Below are 21,127 nucleotides of genomic sequence, written 5' to 3' on the forward strand. Positions count from 1 at the left end.
TCCCTAAGATACTTATCACTTAACAAGATTAAACTGTTACAGAATAAAAGTTTGTTGCAAGAAAAGTAATGTATAACAATGAAAAGGGCACCGGAGATTCAAAGAGAGTTCTGTTCAAATTACAATTGGCCTCTTAACACCCATGTAAAATTAGGCAATTTATTTATTTTATATGAGCCTCACCTTAAAGGTTCTTATAATGACCAAATAAAACATATACAAAGCCTGACACATAGCTGATATTCAAAATGTTAATTCACCTTCCTATCCCCCCTTGAGAGGTAGCTCCCAGAACAGAAAGCTTTACAGACAACCAAGAAAGGGAAGCAGATACCATGTTCAGACTGAAAGCAGTTGGCCATATAGGTACTTCTATTAAATCAGAGACCTAGCCCCTTACGAGCTACTCTAAAACTCGAGGGGAAAGTTTGTACCTCAGTTTTACGTCCCCTATGCCTAGCACATTTTTCTAATTTAAAAAAAGGAACATGCAATAAATGCTGGCTAAGCTGAATTTTATTTGTCCTCTCCCTCCATTCTATTCTTTGGCTAAAGTACTTAGTAATACCTAGCACATAAAAAGCACTAAAAAATATTTTTTAATAAAAGGATGTATAATTGCCTTAGAATAAAACAAGAAAGTATATACAAATATACATAATGTGATTAGAATCTGTAAAGTTAAAAAAAAGCAAGGTAATTAATGTCAAAAGAAAACTCTATATTTAACATTCATGTAATTCATAGATGGTACCAGCTGTTCATGAAGATACACTGTTTTGAGAGTCTAAAGCAAATTATTTTTAAATTAAGCAATTAGTGTTTCAGTTTTTCCAGTGTAGGTGTACATACAAAGAGAATCTTAAAACATAGCTGAGAACATTCTGAACTAAAGTTTTTTCACTGAAATAAACCACTTCCTTTACAAAGCCCACATAATTTTAAGCAGAAAGCCAATTAATTCTGAAGTTATTGTATAAGTATAAAATTCTCCTATTTAAATAAAAATACTCAGTGATGAATAAATTAGTGAAAAAATATTTTCAATGAAAAATATATTTAAAAAGGAAAACCAGAAAAGATGCATTAAATATGACTGTTAACAATCAACTAAAAAGGATTAAAATAAAAGATGCATTTTAAGTGCATTATTGAAAAGTTCATATAGATTTAGTAGTATTCATAATATCTCATATTTCTTTGTAACATAAACTTTTCGAATTAATCACAGGATTTATTTCCAGGATAAGGATAAAATCTCATAATACATTTGACCTAAGCAGGAAAAAAAAAAGAGATTGCATCTCCTCATAAAAATCAAATGTTACTATGTTTCCCATTTACTGATGAGATACATAGTGATGATGTCTAACAGAAAGACAAATACAGCAAAATAAGTAGAAAAAAATGATCTTAGGGAAACTGTTTATGGCTCTTTTTTTTTTTTTTTAAACTTCTTGAAGTTCCCTACTGAAGAATAGGGAACAACCTGCCATTAAGAACCAAAAGTGGCCGGGCACACTGGCTCACGCCTGTAATCCCAGCACTTTGGGAGGCCGAGGCGGGCAGATCACGAGGTCAGGAGATCGAGACCAGCCTGGCTAACACGGTGAAACCCCATCTCTTCTAAAAATACAAAAAATTAGCCGGGTGTGGTGGCGGGCGCCTGTAGTCCCAGCTACTCGGGAGGCTGAGGCAGGAGAATGGTGTGAACCCCAGAGGCGGAGCTTGCAGTGAGCCGAGATCGCACCACTGCACTCTAGCCTGGGCAACAGAGCAAGACTCCATCTCAAAAACAACAACAACAACAAAAGAACCAAAAGTATGATAATCATCACCTGAGTTATAAATAATATTAAATAGATATTCACATACAGATATACTATGTAAAGTTTAACAGATTATTAACACTATGAAATGGCGAAACAATGCTAGAAAGAATATAACCTCATCATATAAAATTAGGCTTTACTTTCTAAATAAAAGCTTTACTTGAAGGGAAAACTAGATAAAATTCAAAAGAAAAGGAAAATGATATATAATAGGTTTCTAACCAGCATAGGTAGACCACTATTACTTAAAGCACACCTTGTCAAAAATAGTAGCTCAATTATAAAATACATTTATTTCTTCAAACCAAGCAATACTTTTAAACAATCAATTATCTTAATGATCTGATTAGTATAAACATTTATCAGCTACTTTATTTGTGAGGCAATGGAAATATCAATTTTGAAAACTGTAAAAAAGTCCAATTTAAATTATACATGATACTTTTTCCAGATTTTTAGACCAACTATTTTTCTCAATGATCACTTTTTTTAACATTAAACTATTTTTTCAATGAAATAAAATTAATCCAGTGGTAGAAAAAGCCTCAATAGGAATCGTAAGAGTGAAACCTCGCTCCACATAATAATATCTTGTCTGTTGAAATCTTCCAGCTGACTAATTATAAAATTTTAATCCATAAATAATATTTTTCTGAGAAAAGGGTCCCTTAAAACAATAATGATGGACCGGGCACAGTGGCTCACGCCTGTAATCTCCAGCACTTTGGGAGGCCGAGGCAGGCGGATCACGAGGTCAGGAGATCTAGACCATCCTAGCTAACATGGTGAAACCCCGTCTCCACTAAAAATACAAAAAATTAGCCAGGCGTGGTGGCGGGTGCCTGTAGTCCCAGCTACTCCAGAGGCTGAGGCAGGAGAATGGCGTGAACCCAGGAGGCGGAGCCTGCAGTGAGCCGAGATCGCACCACTACACTCAAGCCTGGATGACAGAGTGAGACTCCATCTCAAAAAAAAAAAAAAAAAAAAAAGAATGATGTATGATTTTTAATTTCTGAATTTTCCTGTGGAAGAGTCTGTGTTACTCAGTTTTATATTCTTGGGGGTGTTTTTTTTTTCTTGGTAGGTTTAAGGTGGCAAGGGAAATAACATCAGAAAACTAAGATTATTCCACAATTTTATTCCCCAAATATGTGCCTTTTTAGCAGTTCATTCAGGGGAATGTATAACATAATTATAAAATAACATTTTAAGGTTATATGTATTTGCTGTTAACAAAATGAACTAAAATGTTGTCTAAATTAAGATATGTTAACATTTAATATATTATTTTAGAAGTTAGTTCTAATTTATTACCAGAAGAGGCTAATTTTATGTAAATACTAAGAAGTTCACATTCCAAAACTATAAATATATTAAAATACTGAAAATTTCTCTGAATGGGAGAAAAAAGAGAAATCTTCTTTCGGAATGTTTAGTGGTATCAAGTTGACATGATACTGGAACCATTATACGTAAGCTCCTAAATCTTTAGGACAAGGCCTGCTGTATCACATACTAAGAAAGAAATTATCACAAGCCTCTCAGATCAGTCTAGTTTCACAGTTGAAAAGGGGGTATCTAATCTAACAAGTGCCCTTGGAAAAATACATCCAGTTTAAGAGCCAAAGCAAAGATGTTTCTATCCCATTCTTCTTCCAAAAAACACCCATCCCATTTTCCCGAAAGAGAGCAAGAAAAACAGAAAACTGTACTTTCAAAAAAGTAGGAAACAGTCATAACACCAAAGCACAAACTATGAAGAACATCTTACCAAACAGAAATGTGGATCAAACTGAGAGCACATGAGAAACATAGGACTCCAGATTCTGTCCAGAAGCCAGAGTTCTCCAAAGTTGGAAGCGTACCTCTGAAGGACCCAACAAAAGAGTCATCAAGAAAATAGCAACAGTGAAGGCTAAGAAAGAATCTCAGAACCCATCCACACCAAGCAAGGAAATCATAAAAACCTTCTGAAGAGAATTTCACTTAGCCTTTCACTGCTTCTGTTTTGCCTCAAAGAGACAAAATTGACAATGCTGGGAAAACTGCTGCAACATTACCTAAGGATAAACAGCAAGTTCAAGAGTACAAGGTGGTCTGAGCTCAGTCACCACACCCCTCCCATTATTCTTTATAAAATGCTGTCAAAAAAGAAATCCCGCCCTTTTCAAATATTCAAAGAGGGCATGACATAGAAGCTATAGGTAGATACTCTTAAGAATAAATATGGAGGAAAACAAGGTAGATGAAGAATATATAACAGTTGAACGTAAAAAGAAAAAGACAGGGTTTTTGAAGTTTTATGATATCAAATATAGCAAAGAAAATACAGCCTCTGACAGAAGAGCTTAAAAGAAAGACAGAGGATAAAATAAAGATGATAAAAACAAATAGGAGGAAAAATTGAAAAGTAAGCCAGCAGGGCTCAGGAGAAGAACAGAGGGAGAGTGGGAAACTCCTGTAGAAATAAAAGCCACACTGGAGGTGGCAGAATCGAGGTAGCTAGTTAGCAACATGCAACAACAGAAAACAGTAGAGCAACAGCTGCAAAGTCCTCCAGGAAAGAAAGAGTAATGCTAAACTATTCTTTTCAATGTGTCATGCAAATATAGGCCCCAAAATCACTTTTAAAATAACTAATAAACTGTTTTTAAAAACTGTTTAATAAATTGTTTAAAAAAATAATTGTTTAAAAGCTAATAAATTCAGTTAACAGAAGTTTAAATATACTATCAAAGGTGTAAAGGTGAACACCTTACCTAAGAATTTAAAATATTAACAAAATTAATGAGAAATAGAAAAGGGGTAAATTGTAAATGTTCACATCTCTATTTTTAACAGTGAGAGATCAATATACATTGTTTAAAGTTGGTGAATTTAAAAAGTTAAAGTATGTTATTACATGATAAAAATAAACTATAAAATTTCCAAGTTATCAAAGAATACACAAAGATAAAAACAAACACAAATCGTATCAAAATATGTAAATATAAAAACAACTTTTTAAAAAATGACAGACATTATCTGGTCTATTAATAACATAAATGAGAAAAACCCATCTATTAAAACAAAGACTCTCTATCCAAACCCAAGTATATACAAGTACAGGAGATACAACTAAACCAAAGTGACTCAAAACATTGAAAGCAAAAGAAGGGATGAATAAAACTTAGAGAAAGCAGCAATCATGATATTAATGCTAAACTGAATTTAAGGCAAAAATTGAAAAACTAGCAAAAAGGGAAATTTAATGAAAAATTCAAATGCATAGAAAGATCATGTATCTTTATATATCAAATTTTACAGAGTAAACTCTCCAGGCAATATGAAATAAAAATGCAAGAGTGTTATATATTAACTTACCACACTCAGCCTATCGCCAATCCAAAAAAAAAAAAAAACCCAGATTATAAGAATAATGAACAGGCCGGGTGCGGTGGCTCACGCCTGTAATCCTAGCACTTTGGGAGGCTGAGATGGGTAGATCGCTTGAGCCCAGGAGTTCGAGACCAGCATAGGTAACGTGGCAAGACCCCATCTCTACTAAAATTACAAAAATTAGCCAGATGTGATTGCAAGCACCTGTAATCCCAGATATTCGGGAGACTGAGGCCAGAGAACAGCTTGAACCCAGGAGGCAGAGGTTGCAGTGAGCCGAGATTGCGCCACTGCACTCCAGCCTGGGCGACAGGGTGAGACTCTGTCTCAAAAAAAAAGAAAAAATAGCTAACAGAAAAGTATTGTATTTTGTATTCTGCAAACAGAACAGTATTGTTGACAAATGCCTATGAAACTACAGAGAACTACACTGGGCCACAAACTCAATAAACAGAGTACAGACCAGATACTCTGATAAACAGTATAATAAAACCAGTAATCATAACAAAAACAACAAAACTCCCCAGCAACCAAAATTCTAAAACTCTCTTGGACTCTTGGCTTAAAAACGAAATGAAAATTAAAATTGTGGATTATCCAGAAAATAACAGTAATTCTAAAAGAACCCATCAGCCACCGCAAATGTAGTATTCATAGGAAAATAAGATATAATTAAATAAGAAAAAAGTGGGAATGATGCATATCAACTTTAAAATATTAGGAAGGAACAAGCAAAGGATAAGGCTATATTCCAGTCTAACAGTTTATTTAAACAGAGATCTGAAATTTACATGGCAAAATGTTAGCTTATTAAAACCAAGTGCTAGTTCCATGAGTGTTTATTACATTATTTTCTGCATTTTTCTGTTAGAAATTCCATAAATAAAAACTAATTTTTTTTTTTTTGAGACAGTCTCACTCTGTCGCCCAGGCTGGAGTGCGTTAGCACAATCTTGGCTCACTGCAACCTGTCCCCACACTCAAGCAATCTTCCCACCTCAGCCTCCCAAGTAGCTGGGATCAAAGACGCGTGCCACCACACCCGACTAATTTTTTTGTATTTTTGGTAGAGATGGGGTTTCACTGTGTTGCCCAGGCTGGTCTTGAACTCCTGAGCTCAAGCAATCCACCTGCCTCGGCCTCCTAAGTGCTGGGAATACAGGCATGAGCCACCGCACCTAGCCATAAAAACTTTTAAGATGAATTAAAAAATGCATGTATGTTAAATATTCTACTCGGGTAGGAAATGAAAAGCAAAAAACATAAGGAAAATACATTAAGTCATACCCAAACTTACAAAGTAATGAATTAAACCAGGAGAACTAATTACAGATCTTGGAACCAAAATTTAGGGAAGAAAAAAACAAATTGCAAGGTAATAAAAAAAAAAATGCTGGGCAGAGAGAAAGGGGAGACTAGAGGAGAGAAAACCATACTGAAAATGAGAATGGAGAAGTAACTACAGACACAGAAAAATCTAAAAAGATTAAGACAATGTTTGGTACAATGCACAACAAATACATTTGTCACCTTGGATGAAATGGACATTTTTCTAAGAAAATTAAAACTTTCAAATTTGACCCCAGAATCTTCAAAAAGATAAATCCTATCATAAAACAAATCATTTCAATGCTACTGAATTATTTGAAGATAAAATCATTCTAAATTTTCTGTAAAACCATCACAAGAAAAACCAAAATCCAAAGAGCATACACATACACACGAATGCAAGTAATTTTATGAATAGATGAAACCATCTTAAATGTTAGCAAATAAAATCCATCACATTAAAAGAATAATCCACCATGACCAACTGGAGATGGTTCTTCATCATAAGACTAGAACAATACTAGAAAATCTACTAAGATAATAATAATGTCTAACGTTATCTAAAGCCTTTGGCATCTCTGGAGACAGTATTTTTTTCCTTCAAAGATCTCTTGCTAGCATTAAATACAACAATAAAAATTATAGCTGGATTTTCTTCTTTTTTCAGTAACAAGACAAGCTGTTTCTAAAGCTCATATGGGAAAAAGAGGCATGTGAGATAACTCAGAAAAACTACAAAAAGTAGTGAAAAAAATAAGACAGCCTACCAAAAAACAGGTACTAAAAAGCTATAGTAATTTAAAAAGGTACTATGATAAATCCATCTTTCCACAGAGAAAAGATGGTATAGAAATGGGATTCCTATGTTAGCCCTCAATATCAGCTAAATCAAAGATACAATTGTAAAATAATGAATCTGACAAAGGCATTAGAAAAAATAATGAATATTTTTAAAAAAATTATCTTGTAGTGGAGCATAACTTTCCAAAACCCTTAAGAAAAAAGGCTAATAAATCTGAATATATACAAGTTCAAAATCTATCTTCTAACAAATGACCTGACACACTAGAAATCAGGAAGTGTTTTCCATGCATATAACAATTTTATGACTAATTTCCTTAGTATATAAATATGCATATGTGTGTATATGGATCCACACATATACATACACATACACACACACATACAGACAAATACACCTTAAAAAATCATGAAATGAGAGATAAACCAGCAGAAAAATGGGCAGATTTAAGAGTAGACAGGGAGAAAAATATAGCTTTATATATAAGAAATATAAATAAATGAAAAAACATTTTCCAATTATCAGGTTGGTATAATACCAAAAGGAATAACACCCCTATCTATAAGAATTTGGGCAGAAATGCTCATAAACTAGCGGGAGGGAAATCAATTTCTATTAAGGGCAATTAGGCAATATCTATCCAAAACTTTCAAGTATATAAACTCAATTTCTAGAAATGTAGGATGCTCATTTATTATTAGCAATAACAACTGGAACACTTAAAATGTTCATCAATAGAGGCTGTTTAAATAAATTATGGTACAATCATATCACAGAATTCTAGGTAGCTGTTAAAGAATGAGATTGATTTGTATATGGCAGTAAAGTTCTACAAAATGCTTTATTAAGTGATACATACCTACGTGTTAGAGTATATTCTCCATTTGTATAAAAATGTATACGTACATTCACATATGTGTAACATGCTAGAGAAACCTTTGGAAGAATAAAGAAGAAACAGTGTATTTACAGCGGCTTCCTCTAAGGAACAAGATTGTGGGACCATATTAGGAGACAGACTCAATTTTTACTTAAAATCCTTGCCTACGTTTATGTGCCAGACATATTCTGAGTTGGGAATACAGCAATTAATACACAAAATTCCTGTATTTGTAGAACTTACATGGAAGGGGGGTGGAGCGAGAGCAGAGAGAAAACATAACAAAAACAAGTGTATATACAACAAACACAGTGTCAGAGGATACAAGTGCTGTGAAGAATAAAGCACAGTTACAACAGAAAGTCTATGTATGTGTGGGAGAGGAATTATGACTTCACATGGGGTGGTAATAAAGGGAGAACAGTGAACTATGGGTGCATATGAAAGTTCCCCTACCCCATGATTGAGAGTAAAGTGATATCGAAACTACAATTCAAACAGTGATTAGCCAGGAGGGAAGGGGAAGAGAAAAAAAGGCAAGCACTATAGAAGGAGAGGAAACTCAGGTAGGTGTTCTTGGGTAGGTTTGGGTAAGCAGGTACAAAACAGAAATGAGTTCATAAAGGGGCTCAGGAAATAAAAGGATTTAGATAGGGAGACAGAAAATTAGATCTTTAGTTTAGAAAACTTATTCTGGCCGAAATAAACTGAAAAGTCAAGAAACCAGTTAGATGTTTAGGTAATTCTGCTAAAAGCTAATGGCCTTTAAGAGGAAAAGTAACAGTAAATGAAATAATGAAAATAAAAGTAACAATAAAGATGTAACAATAAAGAGGAAAAGTAATAATAAAGAAGAAAATAATAAAGAGGAAAAATAACAATAAAGAGTAGTGGGCCAAAAAATGTAAAGTTGATTCTCATTATTCACAGGTTCCACATCTGTGAATTCACCTAATGACAATTTACTTGTAATCCCAAAATCACTACTCACTTTTGCACTCACTTGTGGACATCTGCAGAGCAGCGAAAAATTTGAGTCATCCAACATGCAATTTCACAGAAGGTGACAGTCGGCCTTTTAGATACAGCTCTCATACTGTAAACAAATGTCCTTTTCATGGTCTACTTAGTGTCGCATTTTTTCCAGTTTTGTACTTTTTGTTGGTAATTTTGTACTTTTTGTTGGTAATTTTAAAAATGGCCTGTAAGTCTAGTGCTTAGTATTCTAAACACAAGAAGGCTAGGATGTGCCTAACAAATAAAAGATGTTAGATAAGGCATGAATTCCAGTGCTGTTGGCCATGAGTTCGGTGTTAATGAATCCATGCTATACGCATCCATTAAATAACGTGTCTTTAAATAGAGACACATATACAACAATGTTATGTATTCACTGATTGATGAAAATGTTATGAGAGGCTCACAGGAACCTACCTCTGTATTTCTTGTAGGAGCAATGGTTCAGTATTCATTAATTCAGTGTTCGTAGTGACTATAAAACATAACTACTGCAAATAACAAGAGTCGACTATATATGTATGCATATCATGTGCACACACACATATATTTACTTATTTATAAGGTGGGAATAACAGGAATGGTGATCAATTATGAGTAGCAGGTGAAGAGAGATGAACCAAGGATGATACTAGGTTCCTGATTTTGGTTAACTAGATGGTGATAGTAATAACAAAGATGAGAAACAGAAGAGAAGGTGGCACCTTGGATGAGGAAGACAAAGGTGTCAGCTTTGAAGGGTATAATATGCCACACTGTAATAAAGATAATCATGTGTTGAAGTGTGCATATATCCCCCTCTCCTTTGACTAAGAATGATATCTTTGTTCATCTTGGGTTATATTCTGCATCTAAACTGCTTTCCTTCACTCATCCAATATAAATTAGGCATGTCAATGTCAGAAATAAATACGCATTTTATCAGTTCTTTTTTTTTTTTTTTGAGACGGGGTCTCACCAGACTGCCCAGGCTGAACCTGAACTCCTGAGCTCAAGTGGTAATCCTCCTGCCTCAGCCTCCCAAACAGCTCAGACTACAGGTACATGCCACCATACCCAGCTTATCATTTCCTTTGCCTTGCACTGTCATATCTGCAATTACATCACCAATATTCATCACAACCTATACTTAAAGAGTGTTTCTACGTGAGTCCTAAAAAGTAAAAAGAATATATAAAATTTTACCCCATGGAAGACAAGAATTCTAAATGCTAAATACCTTAAAATAAAATTTTCACAACCAGGTAGTTTATTTTTTAATTTGTTTATAGAAATAAAACAGTACTTTCAGCATAAATGAGTAAAAGACCATTCAGAAATATCAAGTTTATATAGAAAATCCTAATGGATAGATTGTATGTTTTTACATTTGATTTAGGAAAATCTCAGAATTTTAATTTCTTTCAATGTAGCTTTTACAAAATATATATATTCAAAATGTGACTTTTTTACAATCTAAAAATTAAAATTGTATAACTGCATAAGCTGAGCTTTATGTCATTATAAATATATAGGTAAAGGAAAACTAGTATAGAAATTCATATTAATCCCTCCCTGTCTAGTCCACATTATTTACATATAATCTGTTTATATATAAAACAATTTCTAAACTATTATAAAACTGACTTTATAACCAAATATATACCTGCATGAACACAAAAAAACATGTTGATACACAGTTCTTTCTCAACATACAATGTATACTTGTTTATTTGCAATGGTCCACATACAGATTCAGGGTCAATTTAAAAAGGTAAATAATCATATGAGAACTCATTATTCTTCTCTATAACCGTATTTTATCTTCAGTGTTCCTTTTACTTACAAAAAATTAGCACCTTATTAGTTTTATCCCTGGTATGACAATTAGTTACATGACCCCCCACTGAGTACTAAAAACTAAATATAAAATACTGACTGTAGTTATTAATACATATGAGAAGAAAAAGAGTAAAAGACAAGTTTAAGAAAGACAGATTCAAAGCTAAAAGGAGAAAAAGAGGTTAAAATGCCAGCTTAGTAACTAGGAAAGGTTTTAAAAAGGAAAAGTTTTAAAAAGTGCTCTGTACAGAAATGAAACCCTGGTTCTTGGCAATTTATTGCAAGAAAAATCATATCCAAAAGAGCCACCTAAAGACTTTAGAATGCAAAAGGACAAAACATCCATCCATGAACAACATCAGATCTTTTAAGAAACCAAAAAGAGTAAAGAGCAAAAATTGTTTATAATGTATTTTATATCATTTAGAATATAATTACAATATTATTTCTATTCCTAAAGTAAATTATTAATGCCCTTGATCATAATGCAAATAAAAACAGCTTTGCATCTTAAAATTTATAGCTGAACTGGAAAATAAAGTCAACTAAAACACATAGCATACCTGAGCTACTAAGACAGCAATCAATAAACAGCAGCTGGTACAGAATATACACTTAGTGCCAACAATCATCACAAGGAGTGTATTCATGAACAAGCAGACACTTGGCTTTTTACCAAGGATTGATGGCCAAAGGTGGAAGGTGGAAAGGTCTGCTCAGTTCCACCTTCGCAGTCTCAAAGAGACTGTGACATTCCCTTAGTCAACAGGGCAAGTACTTGTCATGTACATGCCTGACAGACCAGCAGCCAAGCCAAGGAAAATAGGAAGCCTGGAAACCTATTTAAGATATTGTTGCCTTCTCTTACCACCCTATAATATCTCATTTTTTTCCCCACCAAAAGAATCTCATACCTAGTAGTTACAACCCTAATCAGCCAACAAATGGAGACCTAGTTCACCCTAGAAGGTCTACTATATGGCTTTAAAAGTATTGCATTTCAACTTGAAAATTACTTTGTTATAAAAGAAGGTAACACAATAGTGCTGCTATTCAACTACAGTGTAGATTACATAAGTATTTGGGGATTCACATGCAATGGGGACCACTTGTGCAGCACTTAACCTATCAGTAATTATCATCAGTTACAAACTCTTATAATTCAATTAATTCACTCCTAAGTTGGAGACTGCTAATATATACCTCTAGTTCAGTCATATACTAATTCAAAGTTATTAAAATGTTTGATCAAGGTTCAAGACTAGAAAAACAATCTCAACCACTGGGATAATTCAAATTTTAAAATCACTCACAAAATATAGCTTGTGATTTAAATGATCTCCTAAGCATTAGTATTATGGTGCACTGATACATTCAACTAAAAACAAAAACCTGAAGACACCACAAGAAATCAAGAAGTGTTTGGTTTTAAAAAAAAGACATAATGCCATCTTAACTTTTCCCATCAAAATACTGAATATAAAAACATCACACAGAGATTAAAATTTTAGAATGTCATTCTGAAAATAAACAGAAACAAAAGTAATACAAAAAATTATCAAATGCACAGTAAAGTAGCTGCCAGAGAAAAAATATTTACTGGGAAAAGACCAGCCTTTTTATTTTCATTTAAAAAAATATTTGGCCAGGCGTGGTGGCTCACGCTTGTAATCCCAGCACTTCAGGAGGCTGAGATGGGTGAATCACCTGAGGTCAGGAGTTCGAGACCAGCCTGGCCAACGTGGTGAAACCCCATCTCTACCAAAAATAAAAAAATTAGCCAGGTGTGGTGACACGCACCTGTAATCCTAGCTACTCGGGGGGCTGAGACAGGAGAATCGCTTGAACCCAAGAGGCGGAGGTTGCGGTGAGCCGAGATCATGCCACTGCACTCCAGCCTGGGGAACAGAGTGAGACTCCGTCTCAAAAAAACTAATAAAATAACATTTTAGATACTACTGTATTATTTTTTCCAAGGAATACTAATATCTCCATCATTTTATGCAAAAGGCCATTAATTCCTAAGTAGCATTTTTCCTTGGTATTCCTGATTTCTAGAAATTATTCCTTCAAGTTGGTCAGATGTTATTCTTGGCATTGATAACTCATTCTACTGATTTCTCCCTTTAAGGCAATGGTTCTCGAACAGAAATACACATTTTGGGGAATAGTTTTGAAAATACACATTCCCAAGTGCCATTCCACAGAGACTGCTTCAGCATATATGGAGTGAAGCCACAGTATCTGTGTTCTGAAGTAATTCCTCCAGTGATTCTGATTGCTAGTTGAGAACCACTGCTTTAAGGGATGAATTACATAATTATTCTGATTAGAAAAGCTTTTATTGATCCTCCATTGCTGAAACTTTGTCACTGTGGGGCACACAACTGTCAGTACCAAAAAGGAAAATTCCACATTCCATTACTTATTGTAAAGAACAAGTTAGGCCGGGCGTGGTGGCTCATGCCTATAATCCCTGCACTTTGGGAGGCCTAGGCGGTAGATCACAAGGTCAAGAGATCAAGACTATCCTGGCCAACATGGTGAAACCCCATCTCCACTGAAAATACAAAAACTAGCTGGGCGTGGTGACACACACCTGTAGTCCCAGCTACTCAGGAGGCTGAGTCAGGAGAATCACTTGAATCCGGGAGGTGGAGGCTGCAGTGAGCGTCACTGCACTCCAGCCTGGCGACAGAGAGAGATTCCGTCTTAAAAAAAATAATAAGAACAGGCCGGGTGCATGGCTCACGCCTGTAATCTCAGCACTTTGGGAGGCCAAGGCGGGAGGATCATGAGGTCAGGAGATCGAGACCATCCCGGCCAACACGGTGAAACCCCATCTCTACTAAAAAAAATTAAAAATTAGCCGGGTGTGGTGGTGGGCGCCAGTAGTCCCAACTACTCGGGAGGCCGAGGCAGGAGAATGGCGTCAAACCTGGGAGGCGGAGCTTGCAGTGAGCTGAGATCGCACCACTGCACTGTTGCCTGGGCAACAGAGCGAGACTCTGTCTCAAAAAAAAAAAAAAAAAAGAAGAAGAACAAGCTAAAGAGATCTGGTAAAATTCTCCATTCAAAGAACATGCAGCCATACTTGAAAACACTTTTTATATATTTATTTTAAAGTGTATACTTAGGACAAATGGTTTTTAAAAATGTATAAAAATAATTCACATATTAATCCAACTTCCATATTTACATGGTCCCTTAAAAGATTTTCATTTTATTATTATCAAAAATGTATTTCAACAATCTCCACAGTACTCTCAAAAGTCAGGAATTTTAAGATTTTCTAATAGAAAAATTTTAGTAATTATCTACAGAAAAATAATGAAACTAGGAATTATATTTTAAAATATAACGTCTCAGCTATGCTGTGCCACATAAGAATAATCTTCACACTAAACTATAATAATCTCAAGTGCTGGCATTTTCGTTTAAGAACAAAGCACAAAAATATTTCATAGAAAAAAATATTTCATTACAAAAAACATAGAAAGTTGAATGCTTCAAACAAAAATATCTGAGGTCTGATTTCACAACATCAAGTTTCCATATCCACTTTGTAAACATATACTCAGTATAGGTTACCAACTTAAATAAAGCCAGTTATCACTGAAAGAAGACATAGTTAAAAAAAAAAATTCAGTGCAAAAATACGTATCAACTAATCAACTGACCTACGACAATTTTCATAAAAATCAGAATTTGAATCCCATAATATAAAGTGATCCTCTGAAGACTTTAATTAAAAATAAAAAGCTCTACAACAGCAATCAAGTTTTCCTTTTGTTACTATTCTCTAGTAAATGCTTTTTTTTGATTAGCTTTTACAATGTCATCAGGTGATGCTGATTTGAAGTCAAATGGTGTTATCGCTACAAGTGGACTTATTTCTTTGTCCTTTACATCTTGAACTTGTCTACTATAAAGAAAAGTCTTATAGAGGTCAAGGGTGCGTCGCTTGCAGCTTTTCAGTGGGTAACGAAGACACAGTGTTGAGGCAAAAGCTGAAGGTCTAGCAGCAAGGGCCTTGGTCCAAGAGAGAGAAAAAGGTGGTTTCCTAGTCAGAGAGCCTTTATTGTTTTTCTTATTATCCTTAGCAAAATTGGAATTCTTCCCTAGCTTTGAACTTAGAACTTTAGTTCGTGATGATGGAGCAATGGATTGGTCTACTATAGGCTTTGGAACAAAATCTGGGTTTTTTATAAGGACACTAAGATCAATATTTGAATCTATTCCAGGAGACCTCACTTCAGATAAACTGACCTCAAAGGACTCTTTCTTAATCTGAGAGTTGTCTACATCAATTGTTTCTGCAATCAGTTCAGAAAGTGACAAATTCTCAAGGTCTCTTGTGGGAGAAGCTTTATGAAATGCCAATGATGACAGAGATCCTGTTAATTCTGATATTCCGGGTGGAGACTGACAGCGATTTGCTAATTGTGACAGGGGAAAGGATCCCAAACTTAGATCTGTGAAACTGACAGATGACTGGTTACAAAGGTCAGATAAAGTAAAGCACTGGCTTATATTGTTTTCTTTGTGTTCCTGAAACAGTTCAGTTAGGGATGGACTTTCACACTGAGAAAACTGCAAATTATCATTTTTAAAAGTGTGATTCTTGGCACTTTGTTCAACTAAAGAAACACTTCCAACTTCAGTTTCTTTACTAGCATTTAAATTATCAACAGTCATATTTTCCAACGAGCTAGTTAAGTACAAAGGATTATTTGAACTTCCTAAACTGTCCTGTACTGGAATGTTTTGAAAATCAGACAGTGAATTATTTTGAATATATAAAGAATTATTCGGTGTTGTGCTCTTTATGATTATGGTCTTTAAATCTGGTATTTCTTTGAATGCAGAATCATCTTTGGAAACGCATTCAGATGCATGAGGTCTCAACAAATTGGCATCTAGGTTCTTTGAAAGCAGACGTTCCAGACTGTCTGTAGATGATAATCTCACTGATGGCTGACTTTCACAGGAATCTCTTGACATATCATGAATTAGGTCAGCCAGTGAAAGTTCTTTTGTTAACTTACATGATTCTAGTTTCTTTCCACTTTTACGTGTGTCAAGTTTCTTTTTTCTATGGAGTAAACAGTGACTTGGAACTGAAGAATTATGAGATAATCCATATTTTCCTACTGAGCTAGCAAAATCAAAGGGTTTGCTACTATAATCCAAATGATTTGCTGACTGAGGATAAGAACTTTGAACATTATCAGCTGAAACTTCAGAAGAAGAAAATAAGACTCCTTACCTTACAAGAGCCATTAATTTTCAGATGAATAGGTTGATATACGCAGAAGACAGTCACAGCAACCAAAAGGAAACATGAAATGAGGCATTTAATTACTAAATGCTTCTTTTGATTATGACATGAATAAAGTGATACTTGATCATTACTTAACATGAATACTCTAAAAAACAATAAGGGAGTATTACCTTCCTTTACCAATTTAAAGTAACCTTTATACTCTGTTCACTGATACATACAATGTGAGTCAGTCAATGTTCTAATTTTCACGAATTTAAAAATGTGAGGTCTTAACCATAATTAAATTATAGTCAGGACTGTCTCAAATTCAAAAACTTCTTTAAAAAAACAAAAAAAACTAGGTTCATTTTATTCTGTATTTTAATGTATTAGAAACAAATAAGCAAACGACCCCCGGTAATTTCTACCACAATCTGGGATACACTATCAATACAAGATGACATATTACAGATTCATTCCCATCACAGCCAGTTAAAAGTGCCCATCTATGTGCCCAGCATCCCTGGAAAACACACTCTTATTTCATGGTAACAGGCTGTACACAGCTTTGTTGTAGAAAAAATTTAGCCCAGAGGTTACAATAAACACTGACATAGTAAACAAATCGCCATACTCATACTGAGAGATAGCATGCCAATTAATATAATGCTACCACCTCAGTTCCCTCTTATGTCCATTGAATTCCAAATTTAACCCCAAATTTTACAAATTTAAAATTAAATCTCTGGCTATAAAATGCAAAGTAGTATAATTACGATACTTATACCTAATTATTTTTAAATAAAACAAAATTATACATAATAAAAGCATAAAGGGATTTTTTTAACATTAATTAGCTGGCTGTTAATTTCCTTTTCCTATCTCATTAGAGTTAAAAAAATAACAATTAAAAAGTTCTATAAGCTTCTAACAAGAAGAAAAAGATGTCTTGTCTTATCGAATTTTATTTCCACTATGTTGTTATAAAATCAAGTAGTGAGGCCGGGTGCAGTGGCTCACGCCTGCAATCCAAGAACTTTGGGAGGCCAAGGCGGGCGGATCACTTGAGGCCAGGAGTTTGAGAACAGCCTGACCAACATGGTGAAACACTATCTCTACTAAAAATACAAAGAAAAAAAAAAGCCAGGCATAGTGGCACGCACCTGTAATCCCAGTTACTTGGGAGGCTGAGGAAGGACAATCACTTGAACCCAGGAGGTGGTAGCTGCTGTGAGCAAGATCATGCCACTGCACTCCAGCCTGGGTGACAGAGTGAGACTCTGTCTCAAAAAACAAACAAACAAACAAACAAAATCAAGCATTAAAATAACCACAAAAACAGGCTACAACAGAAGAAACATAGTACTCATCCTAAAAATTCACAACTAGATCAACTGAAAATCAAAAGTTAACAATAACATGCAAGATTTTCTTAATAGCTCAAGCAAATTAAATATTTTCTTAAAAGCTCAAGCAAATGAAAGCCTCTCTTTAGGCATTAACCATGTAAAACAAGTGAAAAAGAACAAGTAAAGGCATACCTTTTGCTATCTTTCCTGTAGATACTGTTCCCTCATTCTTGTCCTTCAAACTCTGCACTCTATCTTGTTCCAGAACCCCTGACAAAGCCTTCTGCACATCAAACTTGTTCTTCAGAACTGCTTCAATTAATATTTCATCTGGCACAGCATCTCCAAGTATCTCTCTCATGTGATCAAGGCATGAATAAAGACGAGCTAGAAAAGACAACAATGGTCAAAAGCCATACTAAATGGTACAATGAAAGAACTTTTAATCTTCAAAACTGATTTTAAAATTTACAGCTGTACTAGAATATTCAACTCTCCTTTCTCTTTCGCAAAAATTATTTCTAATGATCGTATTTTTATCTACAATATACCTATCTTCCCTTATCAGAGGAACGATTTCGTTAATTTAAAAATCACTATAATAAAATGTCTCCTGAATAATAGTGACTAATGTTTCAAAAAAGTGTACATTGCACAGTATACATTAATATCTATTTTCAGTCACCAGTGATGATGGTATCTGCATTGATCATTTTTTGGATGTACAGAAAGGAAGGGAAGAGTGTGGAACTATTTCTAATTTGTTAGTGAACCCAGTTACTCACGAAGTATATTTCTTATATTTCTCAAGCTGCTACCTTAAGTTTCCTTTTTGGCTAACTTCAGTTCCTCCCAGCTAACTAAAATAATCCTTAATGACTCTAAAAAAACAGCAAGATAACATAATATAAAAATGCCATAAAAATAAGAAAGTCCAGGAGATTAAGGGGAGGATAGGCATTCTTTTTTGTTGTTGTTGTTGTTTTGAGACAGTCTCACTCTGTTGCCCAGGCTGGAATGCAGTGGCGTGATCTCAGCTCACTGCAACCTCCGTCTCCCAGATTCAAGCAATTCTCCCACCTCAGCCTCCTGAGTAGCTGGGATTATGGACGCCCGCCACCATGCCCAGCTGATTTTTCTATTTTTAGTAGAGATGGGTTTCACCATGTTGGCCAGGCTGGCCTCAAACTCCTGACCTCAGGTTTCCAAATGCCTCGGCCTGCCAAAGTGCTGGGATTACAAGCGTGAGCCACCACGCCCAGCCGGCATTCACTTTTAAAAGAAAAAAATTTAAGTCTGGAATTATCTGTTTATGAATTTTAATTTTCTGATGACATTAGTATTAAAAGTAATTATTAATAATACTTATTAACGATGTAAAATCCGTAAGAGCAGAGAGGCTTTGTATCCCTAGAACCCTTTGTATCTCTAGTACCAGGTAACTAGGGGCCAATGAATAAAAATGAATGATATATTCCTTTATATTTTTGTATACCACTTGACAATTTTCACAATACTTTTATGTATATTTCTTTTGTAATCCTCATAATAAGTCTATGAGCTAGATATATCAAGCAAATTCTAACTTAATAAAGATAAGATTGAAAATCATGGCACTACTAACTAGCAATAATCAAAATAGAATAGAGGTTTTCAAACTCCCTAATCCACAAAACCATTTCACAGAATGCAATTTATATTTAATTGTACATGCTCATATGCTGAACAAGTAATCTACTGGCAATACCCTTTCTTTAAAAAAAAAGTATTTGATACTTCTTTCATTGGCCCATTAATTATTAATAATACATTCCTGAAATATTTGGGCAATTCTGCTTTGCTTCAATCTAAGATTAACTGTTAAAGGCTAATACGCTATGGGATAATATTATCTCTTTGATAAATACATCAATTATTGAAACTGTAACAAAATACTTAGTATAGCTAGCTAGCATCAGGGCCTCCTCTTTTTTTTTTTTTTTTTTTTTTTTTTTTTGAGACAGTTTCACTCTTATTGCCCAGGCTGGAGTGCAATGGCGCGATCTCAGCTCACAGCACCCTCCACCTCCCAGGTTCAAGCGATTCTCCTGCCTCAGCCTCCCGAATAGCTGGGATTACAGGCATGTGCCACCACACCCCGCTAATTTTGTATTTTTAGTAGAAACGGGGTTTCTCCATGTTGGTCAAGCTGGTCTCAAACTCCTGACCTCAGGTGATCCGCCCTCCTCAGCCTCCCAAAGTGCTGGGATTACAGGCGTGAGCCACCACGCCCATCGGGCCTCTTCTAATTATAAAAACTATTTTCTGTACCCACCCAAAGAGGCAGTATAGTGAGGGGGTTAAAAGTAGAGGTTACAGAGTTAGGCTAGTTTGGTTCATATCCTAATGCCACTTACTAGCAGGTACCACCTCAAGCAAGTTACTTCTCAGTGTCTCATTTTCCTCTCTTGTAAAATGAGGGCAACTGTCCTACTTCATAAGGTTGTTGTCAAGATTAAAGATGCTAACACCTGAACAGTACGGTACGTAGAAAGTACCTAGAGAGCATTAGCAAAAATCAGCTATGATCATTATTACTGTCATCACTTACATATAAGTCAGGCTGGAATGATTAGCTTTCCTTCTCAAAAATAACTCTGAATTTCCTAACTCCTTAATCATTGTTCACTGAGGCATAGCAGGACAGAACTTCCATCCTATTCCTATTCTCTCTCCTTACAATCCTAACAATAATACTCTTTAAAAATACAATTAAAAAGTGAGTTCATACTACAGCTAGACTTTTATCCAGATTTTCCAATGTATTTTCAGAGTTGGTAAATCCCCTTTATTTCTCCTTTATCTATTGTTTCCCTTTCTGCTTTCTACTTTTGTATATTCATGCTTTCTCTCCATTTTTCTTGAGTTGGTTAGCAGCCGGTATGTATTTTATTGATTAATTCAAAGATCAACTCCCAGATTCATAAATTTCTTGTTTTACAATTATTACAAATTTTCAATGTAAAAACAATTATGCCAGGCACGGTGGCTCATATCTGTAATCCCAGCCCTTTGGGAGGCTGAGGTGGGTGGATCACTTGAGGTCAGGAGTCCGAGACCAGCCTGGCCAACATGGTGAAACCCCATCTCTACTAAAAATACAAAAATTACCCATCTGTGGCAGCAGGAACCCATAATCCCAGCTACTCGGGAGGCTGAGGCAGGAGAATCCCTTTAAACTGGGAGACAGAGGCTGCAGTGAGCCAAGACTGCGCCACTGCACTCCAGCCTGGATGACAAAGTGAAACTCTGTCTCAAAAAAAAAAATTATAGAACAAAGCCACACTCCAGAGAAAGATCAAATCTTTGTGCTATCAACAAATGGCATTATTGTTATACCTGGTCATTTCAATTCTGCTATCAAATCTATGGCTTGAATGATGTTTGAAGCCATGTCATGTCTGGAATTTATTT

General features: G+C 35.0%; 1 protein-coding gene across 8 annotated transcripts in view; it reads right to left on the bottom strand.

Annotated features, from left to right (window-relative positions):
* HBS1L (HBS1 like translational GTPase) overlaps positions 1-21,127 on the bottom strand; it is a 92,823-nt gene that overhangs the window by 58,195 nt on the left and 13,501 nt on the right. For 3 of the 8 annotated variants that reach the window (XR_008525800.2, XM_054556892.2, XM_054556893.2), the window contains 2 exons: positions 17,867-18,061; positions 17,489-17,605 (listed from right to left, as the gene is read on the bottom strand). The exons of 1 other annotated variant lie outside the window; for it this stretch is intronic. Coding sequence is in view for 5 of the 7 variants with exons in the window: in XM_054556892.2 (XP_054412867.2) it covers positions 17,489-17,605; positions 17,867-18,061 (312 nt within the window). In the remaining 2 variants the exon portion in view is untranslated. 8 annotated transcript variants of the gene reach the window in all.

This window comes from Pongo abelii, chromosome 5 (genome assembly GCF_028885655.2).
Source record: "Pongo abelii isolate AG06213 chromosome 5, NHGRI_mPonAbe1-v2.0_pri, whole genome shotgun sequence".
In the NCBI taxonomy this organism is placed as follows: domain Eukaryota; kingdom Metazoa; phylum Chordata; class Mammalia; order Primates; family Hominidae; genus Pongo; species Pongo abelii.